General features: G+C 39.2%; 1 protein-coding gene across 4 annotated transcripts in view; it reads left to right on the forward strand.

Annotated features, from left to right (window-relative positions):
• Window positions 1-18,056, forward strand: part of LOC149322185 (ADP-ribosylation factor-binding protein GGA3-like) — a 37,180-nt gene that overhangs the window by 12,885 nt on the left and 6,239 nt on the right. Inside the window, exons 2-13 of one of the 4 annotated variants that reach the window (XM_089536529.1) lie at window positions 720-804; window positions 1,893-1,968; window positions 3,562-3,660; window positions 4,880-5,003; window positions 6,358-6,461; window positions 9,377-9,457; window positions 10,719-10,856; window positions 11,122-11,203; window positions 11,995-12,111; window positions 13,953-14,252; window positions 15,079-15,146; window positions 16,198-16,514. In XM_089536529.1, coding sequence (XP_089392655.1) covers window positions 720-804; window positions 1,893-1,968; window positions 3,562-3,660; window positions 4,880-5,003; window positions 6,358-6,461; window positions 9,377-9,457; window positions 10,719-10,856; window positions 11,122-11,203; window positions 11,995-12,111; window positions 13,953-14,252; window positions 15,079-15,146; window positions 16,198-16,514 — 1,591 coding nt within the window. Of the gene's footprint in view, window positions 1-719; window positions 805-1,347; window positions 1,403-1,892; window positions 1,969-3,561; window positions 3,661-4,879; window positions 5,004-6,357; window positions 6,462-9,376; window positions 9,458-10,718; window positions 10,857-11,121; window positions 11,204-11,994; window positions 12,112-13,952; window positions 14,253-15,078; window positions 15,147-16,197; window positions 16,515-18,056 lie in introns of those variants that run through there. The other 3 variants (XM_089536546.1, XM_089536555.1, XM_089536537.1) reach the window with 3 other exon arrangements.

The following is an 18,056-nucleotide window of genomic DNA, read 5'->3' on the forward strand; positions in this document are numbered from 1 at the left end:
AGAACCCTCAGGGACACGTAGATATGTGGGCACTTCTTGGTAGATAAGCCACAATGGGAAGCAAAAAAAAAAAGCCTTACATAAGGACAAGGAAGCCCAGTCCCCAGTGTTGAGCATATGAGATAATGCCTGACACAGGGAGATCAGAGGTGCTTTCTGTGTAAAATCTGCAAAATTGTTTAAAAGGCAACTGGGAGAAAACTGTCTTAAGCCCTAACAAGAAAAAAGATACACAGGAGCCAGAATTGTTTCAGTTTAGTTTGGTTAGTAAGTGGTTAGTAAGCAGCAACAGATTACACCTTGGAATGCTATGAACTGTGTCAGATGCATTGAGATTTTAATATCCTTATTAGTTTGCATGCAGTTTTCAGGGGATCTGACAGTTCATTACAATACTTTAAAAACTGGTAGAAAATGGCAAAATGGAAAATGTGGGGCAATGAGTGGCTGGTTGCCTCATTTTCTAGAGATCAGTTTTGTCATCTCTTTTCTACATTAAACTGCTTTAGTGCCAGTTTCATAATATGTAGCATTTGGCACTCAATTTGGGCAAATCTGATCTATGTGAGCGGCAAGAACTATGCTGAACATGAGAGAGCTTTAGTACTTAGAGCTGTTATTGAAGAGGAAATAGTGGCAGCGTGTGGCCCTTCCAATATCTGGAAAGGAAGAATATCGTTTGCATTTTGGATTAATGCATTCTTGTTTCTTTTAATCAGATAAAGCCACCAACCCTCTGAATAGACAAGAAGACTGGGAATATATCATTGGCTTCTGCGATCAGATCAACAAAGAACTTGAAGGGTCTGTGTCCAAAACATCATAAAGCTTCATCATAAACTAATTTCTGGAAGAAGCCATTTTATAAAATTGCAGGTTTTGATGCTTCAGTTAATGTGTTCCGTGTGGGCAGTTCAAAATACAGTGATTTGATGTGTAGTACTGGTGTTTTATAAAGCTTGATATTTAATGCTTTTTCAGATCATTCCAAGGGATATACCATGCTCAAACTGTTTTGATAGCTGTAACAAAACAGCCAGTGAACATAGGTAGGGCCAACTCTAGGGCTAAGTTTCAGTAAAGAGTAGCTTGAAAAACTTTATTTCTGACTCTAAATGCTTTTAGAATATAAAGAATGCTAATTCCATCCAGAGAACAAACATCATTGCCATGACTGCAGCCTTTTATATTTATACAGGGCTTTTCTGTTTCTAAAACAATTTGCAGATTTTCATAGCAAACTCTCATGAAGCATAACACTTCTGTGAAACTGGGAAATATTATCATTCCCACATTGAGGAAATGAAGGGCAAGAAAATTACAGTCTACCCAGGACTACACAGTAAGATCTAGGGTGTCCTCAGGAATCTTCCAATTCTCTGCTTGATATACTAAAACAACGGTGAGGACAGAACAGTTAATGCTGATAAAGGGTTTTCAGGCTATAGACATGCAACTTATTGTTGCCTTTTATTGCATCCTTTTATGTGCTTCAGTCTTGTTTTATAAAATTATGCAGAAGGATGTGCAGCTGACACTCCACATGTAACTTTTTAGACAATTTTGCTTCACTTGGGGCTTTGTGATAACCCTTGGAAGTTTCAATTTTCTTTTTTTTTTTCCAAAGCAAATTTGAAAGCTCTGTTTGCATATAATATTTTGAAAATATGGCTGTTGCATGTGCAGTGCCAGCTATGCAATTTGACACCACCCCTTATTCCCTAAACCCTACAGCAACTAAGCCTATGCTCCTGCAATGATCACATCTCCTTCCCTTTGTTCCAGTATCTAGATTATAAGCCCTTTGGAGCAGGGACAGCTATGGCCTCCTCTGTAAACTTAATGTACATGGATCATGCTATCTACATAAATAAATACTCTCTTTATTTTAGTCCACAGATAGCCGTGAGGCTGCTGGCTCATAAAGTCCAATCGCCACAGGAATGGGAGGCAGTCCAGGCCTTGACAGTACGTGTTCTTTATCTCTTTTTAAAATTCTGTGTTTATCTATAAATGTCACATCTTCACTAAGTAAAGGTGGGGTGTTTCTTCTTTAGATTAAAGTAGATAGGTTCACCTTGGGAGCAGTTGCTGGACATCTCCTTTTGGCAAGATTTGAATTAGATGACCTTCCTGCTCTTAAACTGTAGGACACAAATTGAGAGTGGGTGATTCACATTGCTCAAAAGATAATCTGGTCCCATCAGTCCTGAGCCTTTGTTCCCACAACAAATAGTGTTCATGACTCATGATTCCTTACAAAAGAGTGCAGTGAGGATGGTCAGATACAATGTTTTCTGTAATCTATACATTTCTGCATTTCATAATCGTGTATTTGGCTTTCTAATGTTATCATCCTGTATGTTGTTTCTTGGCTGTACTGAACATAGTGAACTCACTTTCTGGCTAAATGTGTATAGGATTAGGCTGTGTTCAGCTTAGAGTTTTGTTTAAAAGTAAGTTCCTACTCTTCATTCTTGGAAGTAAATTTTGAGAATATATATGTGCTGTATGTTGAATAATGTGGACAGAATTTTCAGTAATTAGACGAAAGGCCATCTGTGCCCTGAACAACTTCCTGTTGAAGCCCACATAATATTACCATTCTATTCTTGTTCCATTTCTCTTCCTCTTTTTCATGTTTGTGCCTACCTTCCTCTCTTCCACACCCTGTTCTTCTGGCCTTTGCTAAAACATTTCATATTCTACAGAAACCCTAAGTTAAGTTATATAAATAAGTGGTATATATGCAATCATTTTTTTTCTGAGTGCAAAATTTGGAAGAAACTTTTTTTCTGAATGCAAAATACATACAGCCTCAGATATATTGCACTGAAAAGCCCTGATAATATTTAAATAGAATACATTATTTAAAAATACTCTCTCATATTGATAATACCCTCTCATATGAAGCTTTTGTGTGGGAATTCTTCTTAATGAAATTGTCCCCTTTAGCTAATGTGCACCTTCCCTTCTGCTATCAAGTTCTTCATGACCACATTAGTTATTAAACAAGTATTCATGCTGTTATCTAAAGCAACAGTCTCGAACAAAGAACATTGTGTATGCATGGGGATTGTGCCAACAGGCCCAACCTCTTTAGCATAGCATTGACATGTTGAACCTTGCATTTACATAGAGACATGAGTGCATAGATCTCATCCAATCAAATTGCATAAATAATGCACCATTAATTTTGGGAGATAGCACAGTTTGTACTCGCATATGTTGTGGCCAACATATATAATTTCCTTTGAAGACATGACATACAGTGACTGGGGTAAGTTGTAAACATTACAGTTCCATGTTATTCCCTGTGCATAATGTCATCAGCATAGACACAGTTTTTCTTCTTAGTTCTCATCAGGTGAATTTAGGAAAAATGCACAGAAAAAAATGTATACAATATCAGAGAGAAGTTGCCATGGGACTAGGACTGATTTGCGGGGAACTTCACTGTAATGTTAGTCTATGTTGTAGACTAATGTTAGTCTACACGTTGAGGTAGATAGATCTGAATTCTTGAATTTTTCTTAGGTCTATTTGTTTGTTTGACCACAGGTATTAGAAGCTTGTATGAAAAACTGTGGCCGAAGATTTCATAATGAAGTGGGGAAGTTTAGGTTTTTAAATGAGCTAATCAAAGTTGTATCTCCCAAGGTTAGTATGAAGTTTATTTTTCTTACAGTTTCGTGCTGCTTGATTGGATCCATAAAATATTATTTATCTATTTATTTATAGTATTTATACCCCACTCTTCAGTCAAAAGGCTATCAGAGCGGTTTCATTTTTTGAAATTAAACATTTCCCTGCCCTCAGGCTTACAGTCTAAAAAGAAAAGATACAAAAAGAGAAGGGAATGGCGGGGAAGGGGAAAAGTCCAACAGATCTTCTCTCCCTCTGATGCCTGGACCACAGCAGATGGACTGGAGGGAAGGCTCTTCTTTTTCAGGCAAGGCCTGGGGTTGGCCTGCCCATCTCTCCTCTTCTAGAGTGAGAAAAGCTTTAAATAAATTAACAGAAATCCAGCACTTAAGAAAAGGGCCTTACTCTTCCTGGACCATCTGTTGAATAGTCAGAGGATAATGTGCCATTCCCTGGCCAGTGTGGTGTAGTGGTATGAGTGTTGGATAGAACTTGGGGAGTCCAGGTTTTGAATCTCTGCTCAGCCATGAAATCCACTGAGTGACTTTAAGCAAGTTATACTTTCTCATTCTAAGAGTAAGGCAGTTCCAAATGAATAAATATTGCCAAGAATAAACTATTCTGAATAAATATTGCCAAGAAAACCTCAGGATAATATAGTTGTCATAAATCAGAGTTGACTTGAAGGCACATAATAGCAAAAAACAATGTCCAATGTGAAAATTAGGTAAGTATGGTATATAGTTAGACATGCATGCTATATCATTAGGAGTTGTACAAAGAAGATATATTGTATTCAGATTATCAAGGATTTCTAGATTACAGTTTTGTACTCTTTGATTTAGGAGTAATTGTCCTTGAACTCAGTGAAACTTACTTCTGGGTTGACATGCATAGGATTGCAATGCCGAGTAACAAAGGTTAAGATACTGATAGCTCTTTCAATTTGTTTCAGATTAAGGGGAGAGGGGTCAAAATATTTTTTAAAACTCAGAGTGCTCACATTCTCTGAAAACATCCTTGGAAAACAGGTTTTGGCCTAGTAATTTGTATCTTTAATTCCTTGATGAATGTAGCAGTAATTGTTTCTGGTTAATAGACTGTACCTGGTATAAGGAAAAACAAAACTTGTAACAGAGTTTACATATAACTTAGTATTTTATGACCCAAAATAAATCATTTTAAGTGAGGGCTGCCTAAGTTAAATATTTTCACTTCTTGGTTATTTTTGCAGTACCTGGGAGACAGAGTGTCGGAGAAGGTCAAAACCAAAATAATTGAGCTGCTATATAGCTGGACAGTGGCTTTGCCAGATGAATCCAAAATCAAAGATGCTTACTACATGTTGAAAAGACAAGGTGGGGAACAGTTCCCTGTTATATCTTTCCTTATCCTTCCTTGTTGTCAGCTAGGACTTTGTAATATTGGTGGCATCAAAGGTAAGACTCCAACAGTCTTAAGGCAGAAGACTAGTTCAGTCAGAAGGTTGATTTATACCTAATAAAACAGATCTCTCTGCAGAAACTTAACTTCACTATGGAGAATTCAGAATAGTGATGATGTAGGTCTGACTTCACTATTTCCTTAACTTTAATTACCAATCTATATGTTAACTTCTAATTTTATGTTTGCCTCTCAGCCTAATATTTGCTTTGATCACTTGGGTCACATGATATTAAGAAATACTAGGCAAGGAACAGAATTAAAGTCAGTAATGTAGACTCAAGGGTAAAAACTGATTAGATCATAAGAAGAAAGCCATCTAAAGAGAATTTACCCAGCATATCATAGTGCAGTGATGGTGAACCTTTTAGGTGTCAAGTGCCAATACTAAGAGGTCTTCTGACACTGGGGGTTACACAGTGCCAAGAGAAGAACTTCTGCCCTCTGAGAGCGGGGCTTCCAGGGCAGGGCTTCTTCTTCTGCCTTCCTGGGCCTTCAGCTGCCTCTCCAGAGACAGCTGAAGGTGGTGGAGAGAAAAACAGGTGTACGCCTGTTCCTCCTCCTCTTCCCAAGCCATTCCTGAAGAAGCAATTGAAGGCCGGGAAGGAAGAGGAACAGGCACACACCTCTTCTCTTTTTTTCAATGCTGTTCCTGGAGAGGCAACTGGAGGTCAGGAAGGGTCAGGAAGGAGGAGGAACACATGTGTGTCTATTCCTTCCTGGGCTGTTCCCGGCATCGAGCTGCCTCCAAAGTGGCAACTGGAGACTGGGAAGGGTTGGGAAGGAGGAGGAACAGGCATGCGCCTCTTCCTCCTCCTCTCCTTGTGCTGTTCCTGGCCTTCAGCTACCTCCAAAGAGGCAACTGGAGGCCGTGAAGGGTCAGAAATGAGGAGGAACAGGTGTGTGCCTCTTCCTCATCCTCCCCCCGCTGCATGCCAGGGGCAGTGGCGTTGTGTGCCATCTCTGGCACTCATGCCATAGGTTCACCATCATGGACATAATGAGTTCAACTGCAGATATCTGTCACTTCCCTGAAAGTGAGCTGATTATTACTATTTGGGTTCAATACTTCAGAACATTATCAAGTTCTTTTGTGGGATAAGAATTATGTAAGATGTTGTAGTCTTTGTCAGATTTTTTAGTAACAAGTATAATAAGAACATTAGTATGTTGAACATCCTAGATCAGATTCCATATTGTGAATGATTTGTATTTTTTTAGGCTCAGTTGTCTTGTTTAAAAATGACATTTTTTTCTTTCTGCTTTCAGGTATTGTTCTGTCTGATCCTGTAATTCCTGTGGAGAGAACCCTAATCCCTTCTCCCCCATCACGTCCCAAAAACCCTGTGTTTGATGATGAGGAGAAATCCAAGGTAAATAGGAAGCCACGTCTTACAGTAACAATGAACAGCCCTGTTGTGGTTCCTTTAGGAGATAGTAAAGTTGGGGTTTGTTTTGAGGTAGAATTAATGCTGCCATCCAATTGTCATTGTCACTCAGCGGTGACCATGCTGGCTAGGGCTTCTGGGAGTCTGCTGCCAGTTTTTAAAATTTAAAGGTTTCCATGTGTGTTATAGCATTAATTTCTACCCACTGTTGACCCTACCCCTTTCTTTCAGTGATGTATTGTGTTTTCCCCCCAGCAAACTGGAAAGGGCCCTTAAATAAGAAATCCTATTTTAAAAGGAGCTTTCCTGCTTTCAGTGAAACATTTTTGGAGGGAAGGCTGGGAAATGGTGCCTGTTGTCCTCTCATATTATAAATGAAGAGTAACACTCATGTGAAGTTCTCACAAATACTTGCCTCATTTTGGGAAGCTACAGATTTTGTCTCCCTTATCTGAAATTCCAAAATTTGAAATATTCAAAAATCCAAATTTGTCCACGTGGGTGACAAACAAAGTAAACCTTTGCTTTCTGATGATTCAGTGTATACATATTAGGTTTTGTGCTCAGAATTAATTAAAATATTATGTATACAATTACCTTCAGGCTGTGTGTATAAGGTACTGTATATATGAACAAAAATTTCATGTTTACACTTTGCTCCCATCTCCAAGTTATTATTACATGCAAATATTCAAAAATCCAAAACATTTCTTTCCCCAAGCATTTCAGATAAGGGAGATTCAACCTGTATTCACTTTATTTCAGGTTATCTTTACTGTATGTTGAAAACATCACTAAAGTGGAAGGAAGATAAAACATATAATTATATTTATATTAGGGGGAAATATTATCACAAATGATGTCTGAGAAAGCCTTCTATGACTTCACTGGAGCTAATCCAACATAAAACTTTTTGTGTATGTCGGTTAGCAATAGAAGAATAAGATACTTTTTAATAATAGCAGTTGGTACTTATATAGTACTGCTCCTAAGTACTTACATGCTTTTCTTTCATTATCTCAAATCACTATTATAGCATAGTTTAAAAAAAACTAGTATTGTTATCCCTATTTTTAGATGAGTTGCTGAGATTGCTAGTGAATGCCTTAGGTCACCCGGTAAGTTTAGAGCTGAATTTAGGTTTGAATCAGTAGCTTCTAAGGTGATAGAGCCAGCATGGTCTAGTGGCTCAAGTGTTGGGCTACAAAAAACCAAGATTTGAATCCCTGCTTGGTTGTCAAAAATCACCAGGTGACCCTGGGCAAGTCATGCTCTCCCAACCTCAGAAGAAAGACAGTGGCAAACCTCCTCTGAACTAGTCTTTCCAAAACAAAAAAATAAATTAAAATCCTGTGATAAGGTTGTCTTCGGGTTGCCATAAGTTGAAAACAACTTGAAAGCATACAGAACAACAAGCTTCCGAGGCTTAGCTGAGTTCAGCTGTGGAATTTGTGATTGCTCTTCCAAAAGAGGGTGTAACAGAAATTTCAGGAAATTTCAGTTTTGGCAGAGCAAAGAATTAGCAAGAGGACCTAGTAATTTGAAAATCCATAAATTTATTCTTTAACCGGCAAAGAACAATGAACTCAGTGGAATTCCAGTTCCAAAAAGCTGAGGTCCTGAACAAAACAAAATGGCTTAATTTTATAGTCAATTACACAAAGAAGCTCCTTCTTCACATTTCATTGATTAATCACAATTTAAACATACAAAATTCTTACAATCAGAACAGAAATTTATGCATATATTAAACTGCATTCCTGACTCTGTCCCCCCCTCCCTCAGGCATTCAGTAGCTTTCCATTAACCTTCAACAGTTGCATTTTTATCTAAGTTGTATATGTTATGTCTTCTTTGCTGGTGCCAGCTTCCCTTTAGGTCAAGATGCCCTTCCTATTACTTTGCCCTAGTTCTCTCAAGCCTCAATTTAAAACTGCTTTTCTTTTAACCAAAGTGACTCTCCATCTTTCTATAGCTTTTATTATAACAGGCCACTACAAGGGTAGAATGGAAGTGGATGTCAAATTGATACTCTGAAACTGAGATTAATAATTAAAGTTCACCTTCTTTCTCTGTCCCCCTCTCCTCTTGCTAAATTGGTTATAAATTTCTGGTTGTCAATGTCACATAGTCCAAAACACACTGCAGAAATAATCCAGTTTGAGACTATTTTAACTATTCTGGCTCAGTGCTAGCGAATGCTGGGAATTGTAGTTTGTTGTGGCACCAAAGCAGTCTGATAGAGAACACTAAATGTCTCATAAAACTACAGATCCCAGAATTCCCTAGCATTGAGCCAGGGCAGTTAAAATGATCTCAAACTGTATTTTTCTGCAGTGTGTTTTGGACTACAGTAACACCTCTACACCTGTCATGCAGTAGAAGTAATGACAAGCCAGTATTAATCCTACCAAGCCCCATACTCATTCTGAAGTATTTGGTGATTAACTGTGGTTAGCTTCAGAGCACAGACTCACTGTTCTTAGCATGGTTCTAGTAAAAATATTTCTGACAGTATCCATGGTTCTTGTTTCTGTGTAGTGTGTCATGTTTTACAGTTTTAATTGTACAATTTTAATTGTTGTTTTAATGTGTTTTATATATGTTTTTAGTCTCCTTGGGTCCCGTTTTGGGAGAAAGGCGGGATAAAAATAAATAAATAAATTATTGTTTTTAATTACAATTATTCCAAGTTTATACTACAAGTGGTGCACAAGGCAAGTGTTATCAAAGCATTTATGATCAGAATGCACAACTATAGATAGAAGTTTAAAAAACAAATCAAAGCATTGCTAATGCAAGCATCAGGTACCAATTCATCAAACAACATTCTACAAAATCAGGAAATGTTCATCAATTTCTAAACATTTTAAAAGTTGTTTTCCTCCAATTTTTTGCAGCTTTTAGCTAAACTATTGAAAAGCAAAAATCCCGATGATTTACAAGAGGCAAACAAGCTTATTAAATCTATGGTGAAAGAGGTGAGTTTCAGCACTTAATATCAATAGTACATTTCTAAAAGAGATAAATTTGGCAAGGGCAACTTCTCTCAGTTGTGCACAATGAGGTGTACCTGTTAAAATACTGCTGTTGTAGAACACTCTGAAAATAGAAGCATGCCCTTGCATTTGGTCATTTCACATAGCTTCCTTTTTCTTCCCATAACTGATGATGATGATGATGATGATGATGATGATGATGATGATGATGATGATGATATAGTTTATTTATACCTCCCGCCTCTCCCATGGATCAAGGCGGGATTACAACCTTAAAAGACACTTAGTACAATTTACAATCAATACAACAATAAAATACTAACACTGAATTTACCAAGAATTCCTATTAGTTCTCTAAAAGTTACAATTTGTCCATTAGCCAACAATCAGAGTCAAGGAAGAGCAGTCGTCATAACCTTTTTACTGTATATGGAATTCAGTGGATAAGTCTGCTGGAAGAGATCCGTTTTGAGTGCCTTCTTAAAGGCCTCTAAGGTAGTAATGAGACAGATCTCTTCTGGCAGGTCATTCCATAATCTTGGGGTCGCAACAGCGAATGCCTTATGTGAAGTTGTCATTAGCCTCGTATTATAATATTCTAGTAAGTTCTTCCTCAGCTCACCTGTGTACTATATCCATCCCTTCTCTTAGTTTCTTACTCCCTATTCAAAAAAGATCAAAATATTGATTCAACAGTTTCACCTTTAATAGTCCAAGGTGATTTAGACTGATAAGTAAGAGGCTATGCAGACCACCCCAAAGGGGTGGCCTCCAGCCACCTCTTTTTCAGCCAGATCAAGGCTGTGGCAACCGCATCTTGCGCCCCTGATCTGGCCTTTCCAGGGCGTCATCTGTACGCAGTGCCAGAGGAGTGCCGTGACGCCATGCACTGTTTGTAGTGGCGTGCAGCATCATGGCACTCTGGGGGCGGAGCCGAGCCGTGTGTTGTGGAGATGCTACGCCCTGACTCCGCCCCCCCCCCCCCCCCCACTGGCCCAAAGTGCCAGTCTAAAGAGCCCCTAAGACTACAGACCTGTGCAGACTTATCTAAGTATATTTGCCACTGCACTTAAAGCATGCATTTTACTTTCCTGGTAGAAGTAAGTAGGAACCTGGTTGGTATAATTTTGTAATAGCACTGTTTATAAAAATGTAGGCTTCTGAACTCTTCAAGCTAGCCTAGATTGTGGTGAGAAAGAAAAGGGGAAGAATTACTTTATTTCTATTGCTTTCAAACTTGAAGGATGAGGCACGAATACAGAAAGTAACAAAACGCATGCATACCTTGGAGGAGGTAAACAACAATGTGAAACTGTTGAATGAGATGTTGGTACACTACAGCAAAGAAGACTCCTCAGAGGCTGATAAAGAACTTATGAAGGTGGGTGTGAGTTTTCTTTTTAGAAGATAATGCACTGTTTGTTATCATCTGGTTCTTCTGACTTCCACCTTTTGAAGCAAATACCTTAAATATTCCATCTTTCCATGCAAAAACATCTCCCTGCATCAGTCACACTATACACACATCAGGAAATGATAATGTCTCCAGTTAAATTTTTATGAATGAGTAAATTAGGCTCAAGGATAAAAGACTGCATATCTCTTCTGACTTATTGATTATTTTCTTCTATCATTTATCCCCCCAGGAGCTGTATGATAGATGTGAAACCAAGAGGCGGACTTTATTCAAACTGGCCAGTGAGACAGAGGATAATGACAGCAGCCTAGGTAAACAGAAGTGTGTTCTTTGCAGGGCTGGAAGTGATTCCAGCCATGCTGGTTTTAATGGTTATAGCACAGTGATGGAGAACCTTTTAGAGACTGAGTGTCCAAACTGCAACCCAAACCCCATTTATTTATCGCAAAGTGCCGCGTCCCTCTGGATTTCTAGTGACAAACTCTGGTGAACTCTATGTTGGGATGATGGTGCATGTGCCCACAGAGAGGGCTCTGAGTGCCACCTCTGGCACACGTGCCATAGGTTCGCCGGCATTTAAAGTCAGGTGTTGAAGGTCATTAGCAACTTCAAATGGCAAAAGGCAGAATTGTTGGTAAGTGGGCTTACATTAAGAAACCTGAAGTCTGTATTTCTGTTGACCTCTTGCACTTCCATATTTAATCTGTAATAAGAATAAAATGCCATAAAATAGAATAAATATGCCCTTAGGTTTCCATGTCTTCCTAGAATGGAACTTGTATTCCTTAGTCACCTGAGTACTTCACAGTGTGCTAGTCGTGTCTAAGGATTCAGCGAGCATAGCACAAGATTGCTAAGGAGATGTATCATTGCTAGCTGTTTCTTGCTTCCTGGGTTCTGCGCACATTTTAACATTCTTTTAAAAAACATTTGGTTAAAAAATAGCCTCCTAACACTTAAATCAGTGCTGGGGAAACCATTGTTTTCCAGGTGTTGTAATGACAGTGACTGAATCAAAGAAGTTGATCATGGTCCCACATGGAAAAATCATTACTAACAATAGAATTGTTTACATTTGTAGTGTGGTCTTTGTCTCTTACAGGAGATATTCTACAAGCCAGTGACAACTTATCACGGGTAATAAATTCCTATAAAAGAATTATTGAGGGGCAAGTCATCAATGGTGAAGTGGATATTTCTATCCTGCCTACAACAGACAGTAAGTCACATTTCTCGCCCCTCTATTAAAAATCATATTTCTAGCTTTTATGTGATTTTAAAATTATTTGCCACTTGCAATGCATAGAGTATTTTATACTCCTTTGTACTACAGTGGATTAATAGGCTTGGTCTGCCAGTCTCCTTGAAAGCATTGACTCTTCCTGTCTAGATTGCTTCCTAGTCTGTTCCAGTCAGACAGTGCGGGGAGAGGGGGTGATGGTGCAGGCAGAAGATACCAGAGAAAATATACCAGCAAATAAATTTGTTTATTAGCTGCAGAATATTCCTAAGTCATACTGCAAAAAGCATCCAAAATGGTAGCAATACCCTACAGGAGTCTCTACTTTACATATTTTAGATAAGATGTCCTGGAGAAATAACTGTTCCAGAATGGCTGCCTCTAGCTGTATGATACATGGGGCCAGAAGTCTCTCATGGTTTTACGCTCTTTGATGATGCTCTAAAAGCAAATGATGTGCATCAGAGTCTCTCAGCATGGATCTTTCATATCACACATTTTGCCCCTTAGAAATTTATCTGGAAAGGGCAAGGTACGATGAAACCAAATTACTAGTTTTGTATACTGGCACGCTGCTGCTTTAGATATTAACCCAATTATTAAATGTGTTGACATTGATATGTGTGCATATGTCAAAGAGCTGCAATGAATTCAGGTTCCTCAACACAGGTATTGAGAGAGAGTTTTCTTTAAAATCTGGAGGATAAGGAAGTTCTTCCTCTCTTTGTTGAAGAAATGGAAGAAATGAGCTTGCCCATACACTCAACAAACAGTTTTGCCTGTGTGTCTCAAGAGCTAACTGGTGACAATGCAGTCGACAAAATATAGTTTACTCCTGCCTCACTTCCCTTGTTTATTCTCTGTTACTCTCCCCATCCTCTGTTGTGCATATTTTTAGAAGTTAAGTCCCTGCAGACCACAGCCTGAATCTTTGTAACATACCAAGTATACAGTTTTATAAACAGTAACGTTGCCCTAGTGCAGTACAGTGGACCCTTGTTATACGCTGTGGTTTGGTTCCAAGATCCCCTGTGTATAACAAAATCCGTGGATGCTCAATTCCCATTAAATATAATGACATAGCAAAATGGTGTCCCTTATAAAAAATGGAAAATCAAGGTTTGATATTTGAAATTTATACTTTTTTTGAACATTTTCAAACGGTGGATGCTTGAATCCGTGTATTAAAATATCTGTGTATAAGAAGGGCCGACTGTAGTTCCTTAAATTGAAACTAAAAGGCTTGTCTGTACCTGGACATTGTCTAAGGGTTGTACTTTTTTAAAAATCAGGTGAAGGTGGCCACTTTTCAGGATCAGCTTGCTGAAATGAGGCACTAGTGTGTGTTCTCACAGAAACATGAAGGACTAGGAATGTTATTTAGATCACTTTCTAAAAGGCTGCTATTGTGTTCCTTCAAGTCATTTCTGACTTATGGTGACCCTAAGGTGGCCCTATAACAGGATTTTCTTGGCAAGTTTTTTCAGAAGGGGCTTGCCATTGTCATCCTCTGAAGCTGAGAGAGTGTGACTTGCCCAAGGTCACCCAGTAGGTTTCCATGGCTGAGCCAGGATTTGAGCCCTGTTCTCTAGATTCCTAGTCCAACACTCAAACCATTCCACTGCTCTGGCTAGCACCCTAAAAATGTGGGAATGTATGCTTTACTTAACAAATAGACAACATTTCATTTCTCATACCTAAGTGTTCAGAACCATGATAGCTCTTGTTGGTTATAACCCTCATTACATAACAGCTTAATTGTACAAGTGCTGTGCTTGCTGCATCCCTTGTCATCTTTTCTGTTCTACTGAATGCTGCAGGAAGTGATACTACAAATAACATCAATACACTCATTGACTTGGCGGGATTGGACATTTCTAGTACAACACCACCACCACCACCACCACCACCACCACCACCAATGCCTCCTGCAACACTGATGCCAGCACCAACCCTAACTCCAGCTCCAGCCTCATCAGAAATACCCATTCTCCCACCTCCTCCTCAGACACTTGGCCACTCTCGAAGTCGTTCATCCAGCCAGGCCGAAGCCACTTCTACTCAGGTGGCTAGTAGAGCCAATTCCCTCTCCTTGCTTGATGAAGAACTGCTTTGCTTAGGTAAGGCAGGAGTGAGCTGGGTGCATTTGCTGTGGAAGTTACTGCTAGGTATTGATTGCTGCTGTGCATAGGGCTTGTAGTATTGTTGCTTCAATGTCTCTGTTGCCCAGACACTTTTTCAAAAAGTCTCCCTGAGTTTATTGGATTGGATTATGATTGAGATTGACAGGAGGAGGCTTGTGCAACCTTACCTATCCTTGCTATGATAGTCAGAAGGTAAGTCAGACAGGATACTGTGACCTCAAGGTCTTCTCCTCACCCCTGTAGCTGATTAGGTAGTGACCTTGTGCTCCTTTTTTAAAAGTCTTTCTCTTGTAGAGTATCACATTATCTATTTGTTTGAACGGGCTGATCTGATTTAAAAAAACGTATTTGGGAACACAATCTGTAGTGTACAGTGTTATATCTGTCGGTTGCACAAGAAGTGTAATCTGAATAGTAATAAATAATATTTGCCTGCATTTGAAGAACAGCCAAAAAAAAAATGCATATGTGAATTGGCCCAATGTTTCCAAAACCTTACACAATTGAATGTGCAGCAACTCCCGTTGGGCAAAGGGAGGTAATTTAAATTATTTCCCATATAAAGCCTGTCCTTCATTTTCAGAATGAACAGCAGCCTTTTTGGGAACAAGCTTGAAAAGAGTGATTTGCTCAAGGCTGCTTAGGATGAAGCATGATTGGTCACAGGCTTATATTCAGCTTCTTGTTGTTTCAGCCCAAATGTTACAGAATGGCTTTCAGTGTATGCAGCTGTGTGCTTTCCCCTGGTAAAATGTTTCCATTTCTGTCCTTTCCATTCCCTAAAATTATCTCTTGTACTCAGGCTTAAATGATCCAGCTCCCACTGCAGCAAAAGAATCAGCGGAGAACAACCAATGGAACTTGTTCCAGGTATTTTGTTTGATGCTGGTGGGACTCCTTAGATACTTTGGGAAGCTCTTTGGCCCAGGGAATTGTTAATTTACATGGATCTGATGAGGTGAGCTTTGCCTTCTTATTCCAGTTTATGCTGTCATAAGGAATGAAGCAATAAGGATAAGCCTTCTTTCCCACTTGATACAGATTAGCTCTAACCTCCAAATATCATATCTAGAGTGTAAGGATACATAGCTGACCTGGAAGAGTACAGTGCATCTGCGTCATACGCGGATGCACCATATGCAGCTTTTAGCATTCACTGAAAGCCGCTAGGGAGTGCGCGGGGTGCAAGGGGCGGTGCGTCCCATTAAGAATAATGCGCACACCACCGCACCATGCACAAGCCCCATTATTTTCAGTGTGGCTCGAGCATACATGGTTTTTTTTACGTGGGGGGGAGGGTCCGGAATGGATCCCCCACGTAAAAAAAGGGCACACTGTACTTCCTTTTATGATCAGGCCTTCTGATCTCACAGCCTTTTAGGGTAGCTTTGACCTCATGGAGTGCCAGTAGTGTTGTGTTTTTTGTTGTTTTTTTTTTTGCTGTCAATTTGGCTCCAACTTATGGTGATCCCACAAATGAGACCTCCAGAACACCTTATTATTACCAGCCCTGTTCAGATCTTATAAACTCAGAAAAGTGTCTTCCATCACTGAATTAGAATAATAGAATCATAGAGCTGGAAGAGACCTCGAGAGCCATCCAGTCCAACCCCCTGCCATGTGGGAATACACAATCAAAGCACCCCCAACAGATGGCCATCCAGCCTCTGTTTAAAAACCTCCAAAGAAGGAGACTTCTAGTGAGAGTGAAGGCATGATTTGCTCTCAGATCCATCCTTCAGAAAGGCGATATATAAATAACAATTATTATTGTTGTTGTTGTTATTGCTTTTCATGATCCATGATATCCACAGAACTCTCCTCCTAATGGCATGAATACCAACATACAGTGCCATAATGAGTTGAAAGTGAAATTTTATAACTTACTGTTACAGAGCACTGTTTCATCTTCTTGTTTCAGAATGAGCCTGTGGAGCTGGACTTCTTGAATCCAAAGCCAGTTTCTGTTGCCTGCAACTCTGCAACAAATCCTCTTCTTCCTACTGTGTCGCAGCCCATGTGTGGAACATCAGCACCTCTTGCTTCCACATTCACAGCTCCCCCGCCTGTTTCAAGTATCCCTGCCCCTACCTCAGCCCCTTTCATGTTCTCTGCTGGACCACCGTTGGGCCTCCCTAATACAGTGCCAGCTGCCTCTGGATACATTGGCTGTGCTTTGGGAAGCAATGGCTTGCACAAGATGAATCCCTTAGGACATCTTCTAGATGAAAGCAAAGGGTAGGGGGTTTGCTTGTTTTCTCTGCTGGATAACAATCGCTGCTATAGATTTTCATTCTTCTCTCTCTCCCCTTTCTCTCTTATGTTAAAAATAGGGAATTTCCCTTACATCATGCAGCACTGAGACTTCTGGACTGTTTTATTAAAATGTTCAATCAGTTAAGTGATTGATACTAAACTGTTTTTTATTATTTTATTTTTATTCTTAAACAAAAAAACTCTGGGCACAAAGCACCATATGTTATCTAATGTTACATTAAATTAAATATTTATAAACCACCCCTCCATCCTCCAAAAGATTCCAGGATGGCTATATACCATTATAAAAAGGCAAAACCAAAATACTACATTGACAAAGGTAGGAAAACAAGAAGGCCACCATGGGTTGAGTACTGGACTAAGACTCTTGAAGACCAGGTTTCAAATCTCCACTCAGCCATGGAAATGCACTGGGTGACCTTGGGCAACTGACACTCTCTCAGCCACAGAGGGTGGCAGTGACAAACCCCCTTTGACCCAAGCTTGCCAAATAAACCCCATGATAGGTTCCCCATAGGGTCACCATAAATTGGAAATGACATGAAGGCACAGAACAGCAACAAGCAAAAAACAAGACATTAAAAACTATTTGACTAGCGGGTAATAGTTTTAAATGTTAAAGGCAAATTTTGATTTGGTAGTAAAGAAAACACAAAGCCTCAATCATATCTCTCTTGGGAGAGTTATAAAGGTGAAGCACCACAACAAAGAAAGTCCTCGTTTTTGTAAGTGCACAATGCTTATTTCACACAGATGATACATTGTGACACATTAATTTGGATAATGTAGACAGATCTGCAAAGTGACAGATGAAGTTGGCACCTCTCACTGTTGGGAAGAAGATTTTTGCATCCCTTCTAGCCCTTGATAGTGACTATCCTAAGTACAGATTCATTAAGAAATCATGTGTGCCTATATGAAAGAATAGTATATTTAGAAAAAGTATAAAACATAGTTAATAATGTGTTGGGTGAAAAATTTATCCTGTAGTATTTTACTTCATCAAAATATAAAGTGCAGATACACATGGTCACATCTATAAATACCTGCAACCATAAATACAGTCAGCCCTCTTTATCCACAGATATTTTATCCACAGATTTAAGCATCCACGGCTTGAAAATATTAAAAAATATATAAAAAAGCAAACCTTGCTTTTGACATTTTCTATAAGGAACACCATTTTACTGCATCATTGTATTGAATGGGACTTGAACATCCACAGATTTTGCTATCCATAGGGAGTCCTGGAACTAAACTCCAGCAGATACCAAGGACCCACTGTATATGGTTCACCTCTGTGTTACATTCCTCACATGAAAGGGAGGTGCGACTGAGCATCCAAAGGCCAATGAGTAACTGCATAGAGAGAGATAATTTCTCAGGTATCACTTATAGGTGAATACAACCCTTGTTGTAGGCATTACTTTGCATGTATCTGCTGGCTAATATACAAGTACAGTTTAACAATATTGACACTATTCTTTTTATGTAAGCAAACAC

Source organism: Sceloporus occidentalis, unplaced genomic scaffold (assembly GCF_023333645.1).
Source record: "Sceloporus occidentalis isolate IW3139 unplaced genomic scaffold, rSceOcc1.0.p SCAF_1, whole genome shotgun sequence".
NCBI lineage: Eukaryota > Metazoa > Chordata > Lepidosauria > Squamata > Phrynosomatidae > Sceloporus > Sceloporus occidentalis.